Raw genomic sequence first — 5,429 nt, 5'->3', positions numbered from 1 at the left:
TGCTAAGGTAAAGATAGCCAAGTATGCTGAAACTTGGTTGAAAGGAGTCCAAAGAAAACGAGAAAGCAATGGGAAAACTCGTATTTCTACATGGACCAAGCTTAGGAAGAAACTTAGGGGACGATTTGTTCCTTCTAATTACAAGCAATCCATGTATGTGAAATGGAGTACTTTGCAGCAAGGAGGGAGTAGTGTGGAGGAATACATTAAAGAATTTGAGAAACTTTCCATTGTGTGCGAAATAGTGGAAAATGAAGAACTCAAATTAGGGAGGTTTATGGCTGGTTTGGATAAGGACATTTATGAGAAAGTAGAAGTGCAACCCAATCTGACCTTTGATGAAGCTTGTAAGCTTTCGGTGAAATTTGACAATCAAAAGAAGAAGAAGAAACCTTCGAACCCTTTTGACCCAAAATTCAAACGTCCATTTAACCCACCAAAAGAAACCCCTTCCTTTCCAAATTCCACTACCAAAAAGAACCCTACCTCGTTTGATCTTTCACAAAAAGAAAAAGGAAAAGCCAAAACCGGAGACTTAAGTGACATTGTTTGTTTCAAATGTCACGGAAGAGGACACTACAAGAGAGATTGTCCTAATGCAAGAGCTTTAACCATACGAGAGCTTAAGAATATGATGGCACAACCTTTTGTCCTTGAAGAAGAGAAGGAGGACGAAAATGGTAGTGAAAATGTACCTTTAGAGTCTTATGATTCTAATGAGGAGGAGGAGCAAGTTGATGACTGTTTTCCCGAAAAAAATAGTCTAGTAATGAGGAGAGCCCTCCAAATGCACGTGGAGGTTGAGAAAACCCCAATTCAAAGAGAGAATGTCTTCTTAACCAAATGCAAGGTTAATGAAGATGTGTGTGACTTGATTGTTGATAGTGGCAGTGAAGCTAATGTTGTGTCAAGTGATCTTGTTACGAAACTTGACTTGGAGACTACTAGACATCCTACTCCTTACAAGTTGAGTTGGCTTGATAAGAGCAAGAGTACGGGGGTTAGAAAACAATGTCTAGTAAAATTTCAGATTGGTTCGTATGTGGATGAAATTTTATGTGATGTCATTCCCATGGATGCTTGTCACATTTTGTTAGGGAGGCCATGGCAAAGTGACAAAAAATCAGTACATGATGGCCTATCAAACACCTACACCATTACTCACCAAGGCAGCAAGAAAGTGTTGCACCCCTTACCACCACAAAAAAGCCTTTCCCAAACACAATCCCCACCACCACAAAAAGAACCCAAAAGAAAGGACATTTTGTTGCTTTCCTTAAAAGAATTCGAAAACTCTTTGGAGAAGGAAGATGAAGTGTTCTTATTGTTTTCTAAAGAGGAACACGAAGGTTTTGTCCAACAAAACCCTAGGCTAGCCGCATTGATCAAGGAGTATGAAGATGTTTTTCCTAATGAATTACCACAAGGGTTGCCTCCTATTCGTGGTATAGAGCATCAAATAGATTTGATTCCGGGAGCCCCCCTTCCAAATAAACCCCCTTATAGATGCAATCCCATGGAAACTAAGGAATTACAAAGACAAATTGAGGAGTTGATTCAAATGGGTTACGTGAGAGAATCCATGAGTCCTTGTGCCGTTCCAGCTTTGTTAGTGCCAAAAAAGGATGGAACATGGAGGATGTGTATTGATAGTAGGGCGGTGAATAACATAACCATTAAGTATAGGTTTCCTATTCCTAGACTTGATGATATGTTAGATGAGTTGAGTGGAGCTCAAGTGTTTTCCAAGATAGATTTGAGGAGTGGATATCACCAAATTAGAATGAGGGAAGGTGATGAGTGGAAAACAGCCTTTAAAACTAAGCATGGTTTGTATGAGTGGCTTGTTATGCCATTTGGATTAACAAATGCTCCAAGCACCTTCATGAGACTTATGAACGAAATGTTGAGGCCATTTTTGGGGAAGTTCGTAGTTGTTTACTTAGATGACATTCTCATCTATAGTAAAAATGAGGAGGAGCACTTGAAACATTTGGAAGAGATTTTCAAAACCTTGAGAGAGCAACAATTGTATGGAAAATTGGAGAAATGCCATTTTTTGCTAACGGATATTGTTTTCCTTGGTTATATTATTTCAGGTGAAGGAATTAAAGTTGATCCAAGCAAAGTGGAAGCCATTTCTTCATGGCCAATTCCAAAAACAGTCACGGAGGTTCGTTCATTTCATGGACTTACTTCGTTCTATAGGCGGTTTATTGAACATTTTAGCACCCTTATGGCTCCCATCACCGAATGTACAAAGAAGGGAAGTTTTCAATGGACTCCACAGGCTCAAAAGGCGTTTGAGTTGGTGAAGAAAAAGATGTGTGAAGCGCCGGTTCTAGCCCTTCCAGATTTCATGAAACCATTTGAAGTTGAGTGTGATGCAAGTGGAAAAGGAATAGGGGCTGTTCTAATCCAAGAAAAGAAGCCAATTGCGTATTTTAGTGAGAAATTGAGCCAAGGCAAATTAAATTACTCCACTTATGACAAAGAACTCTATGCCATGGTTTGAGCTTTGGATCATTGGTCACATTATTTGAGGCCACAGCCTTTCATCTCACATTCGGATCATGAATCTTTAAGGTTCATTCATGGGCAAAAGAAGTTGAATGCAAGGCATGCTAAGTGGGTGGAATTCCTACAATCTTTCAACTTTGCAACCAAGTACAAGAAGGGCAAAACCAATATTGTGGCAGATGCATTATCAAGAAGGCATAATCTTCTTGGAATCATGGAAACTAAAATTCTTGGTTTCGAGGTCATGAAGGAATCATACAAAGATGATCTTGAACTCAAGGAAATCATGGAGTCTTGCAAAAATGGAGTCCACGGTTCATTTGTCATAGTAGATGGTTTCCTTTTCAAAGGGAACAAACTTTGTGTTCCTAAAGGTGCAATTCGAGAGTTGTTGATCAAGGAAGCTCATGGAGGAGGACTTGCTGGTCATATGGGTATACAAAAGACCCTAGAAATCTTACAAAGTCATTTTTATTGGCCAAAAATGTTAGCTAATGTGCACCAAGTTTTGGCTAGGTGTTCTATTTGTCAAAGAGCCAAAATGACGTTTCATAAGGGAGAGTATAAGCCTTTACCCATTCTCGAAAGACCTTGGGAAGATTTGAGTATGGATTTCATATTGGCCTTGCCTAGAACAGCTCGTTGTAAAGATTCTATCATGGTGGCCGTTGATCGGTTTTCAAAGATGGCTCATTTCAGAGCTTGTAAGAAGGTGGATGATGCGTTCAATGTGGCGCAACTTTTTTTTAAGGAAGTGGCTAGATTACATGGTTTGCCTAGAACCATAGTTTCGGATCGTGACACTACGTTTGTGAGTCATTTTTGGAAGTCCTTGTGGAGGCTCGTGGGTACTAAGCTACTTTTCTCAACAAGCCATCATCCACAAAAAGATGGTCAAACCGAAGTGGTGAACCGAATTCTTGGTTCTTTGCTTCGTGCCTTAGTGAATAAGGGAGGTAAAGATTGGGACTTGAAGTTAGCTCATGCAGAGTTTGCCTACAATAGAACTCCAAGCAAAACTACAAAGTATTCACCTTTTGAAGTTGTGTATGGTGTGAATCCTTATGTGCCGATTGATTACATTTCTCTTCCTAAAGATAAGTTCGTGCATGGGACAGCCAAGGAGCATATCGAATTCATGATTGATGTCCATAAAGAAGTTAGGAAGAACATAGAAAAGGCAAATGAGTCATACAAGAAGCAAGCTAACAAAAACTTGAGAAATATGAAGAAGTTCGAAGTGGGTGATCTTGTGTGGATATTCTTGCGCAAAGAAAGGTTTCCTAAACAAAGGAAACACAAATTGATGCCTAGGGCAGAAGGGCCTTTTCAAATCATGGAAAAGAAAGTTGACCTTGGAGGGCAATTCGGAGTTTCATCAACTTTCAACGTGGGTGACTTGGCTCCTTATCTAGAAGATGATGAGTTGAGGGAAACTCCTTTCGAAGAAGGGGAGGATGATGCAAATCATGACGAGTCCATTAGTCCAAACAAGCATGATCATCCTACAAGTCCAATTCACAAAGAAATCATTCTTGCTAAGTCATTTGAAGATCAAGTGTTAGATACTTTTTGTGCGCATGGACCGTTTCTTGCTAACCAAGGGTTTACTTGTTTACATTCTGGTTATGAATATTAGTGGGCATCCTAGGCACGTTTTCTTCAGCCTTAGGCATAGGAAAAGGCGTCCTTGAAGCAAGGAGAAACTTCATTGCAAGTCATAAACATTCAGCATAAAGAAAGGCATGAATCAAGGGGAGGTTACTCCACGTTTTTGCTGGTTCTTTATGGCTGTGCTTAAGCTTCTTTTCAGCAGTTTTTAAGAGGTTAATTAAGGGTGATTAAAGCCTAAAATCAGTTAAGAAAATCTGTTTAACTTAGGCGTGATTCTAGGCTAGGTTTTAGCTTTCATGTTTAGTTACAATAAACACACATTAAGCTTGTTTAATGCGTGTAGTTTAGTACTAGTTTGCTTTCTTTATTTAAGCTTATGCAATGTAAGTGTATGGCAGATTATGATATATGAATTAAGAAAGTTTTCTCCTTAAAAACTATTTATTCTTGTTGCTAAGATAAATCGTTTTTGTTACCAAGTTTAACTTGACGAATTTGAGTGGTTAAGTGAGTTTTCCTTCCATGCAAATTAAACAACTAGTGGGTTTTAAGTGAGTAATCCTTGCCTACATATCTTGTTTGTTTAAGTGAGTAATCCTTACAAACTAATCCTTCTTCCCTCTAAAAAAAAAACGTTCCTTAACCATTTCCAAAACAACCTACAAACCTTACCCGTAATTTGACTTAAAACACCAACCTTTGTTTCTTTCCACTTAAGTTTGATCCATTAAGCTTGTATTAATTAAGACTTTCTTTTAGTTTTTAAATCATTTGGCGCGTCAGGTAGGGGAAGTTTCTGTCCAAATGGATCAAGCAAACCCAAATGAAACCATTGACCAAAGGAGACTTAGAATTATGGAGGAAAACCAACAAAGACTCTTGGAAACCAATGAGCAATTACATGGTAATATAATGGCTCTAATGGCTCGTTTGTTGACACAAGAACAAAGGGATGGGCGTCAAAACCCTCCTAGATATGATGACAAGAGTCTAAAGGTGGATGTAGACCTTTTTGATGGTACTCTTGACCCTGAGAAGTACTTGGAGTGGGAGCAATCACTTGAGAGGTACTTTGAGTTCAAAGACGTTGAGGAATATGAACAAAAGTACAAGATTGCTAAGGTAAAGATAGCCAAGTATGCTGAAACTTGGTTGAAAGGAGTCCAAAGAAAACGAGAAAGCAATGGGAAAACTCGTATTTCTACATGGACCAAGCTTAGGAAGAAACTTAGGGGACGATTTGTTCCTTCTAATTACAAGCAATCCATGTATGTGAAATGGAGTACTTTGCAGCA

The 5,429-nt window shown here is 38.9% G+C and overlaps 1 protein-coding gene across 1 annotated transcript; it reads left to right on the top strand.

Annotated features, from left to right (window-relative positions):
* Window positions 1-346: 346 nt before the first annotated feature.
* Window positions 347-4,159, top strand: LOC110698413. The gene is made up of 4 exons (XM_021875833.1): window positions 347-1,914; window positions 2,077-2,162; window positions 2,595-3,125; window positions 3,465-4,159. Exons 1-4 carry the CDS (start codon window positions 632-634, stop codon window positions 4,157-4,159), a joined length of 2,595 nt encoding a protein of 864 aa, XP_021731525.1. The 5' UTR covers window positions 347-631.
* The last annotated feature ends 1,270 nt before the right edge of the window (window positions 4,160-5,429 follow it).

Source organism: Chenopodium quinoa, unplaced genomic scaffold (genome assembly GCF_001683475.1).
Source record: "Chenopodium quinoa cultivar QQ74 unplaced genomic scaffold, ASM168347v1, whole genome shotgun sequence".
Taxonomy (NCBI): domain Eukaryota; kingdom Viridiplantae; phylum Streptophyta; class Magnoliopsida; order Caryophyllales; family Amaranthaceae; genus Chenopodium; species Chenopodium quinoa.
The sequence above is the reverse complement of the archived record's forward strand: the minus strand, read 5'-3'. Positions and strand labels throughout refer to the sequence as shown.

Excerpts from the sequence above, each read along its gene's own strand:
- LOC110698413 (XM_021875833.1), top strand. The coding sequence starts at position 632 with ATGATGGCACAACCTTTTGTCCTTGAAGAAGAGAAGGAGGACGAAAAT. Across the intron at positions 2,163-2,594 it reads TTCATGGCCAATTCCAAAAA|ATGGGCAAAAGAAGTTGAAT; the intron begins CAGTCACGGAGG and ends TAAGGTTCATTC. Across the intron at positions 3,126-3,464 it reads AAGACCTTGGGAAGATTTGA|TGAATAAGGGAGGTAAAGAT; the intron begins GTATGGATTTCA and ends TTCGTGCCTTAG.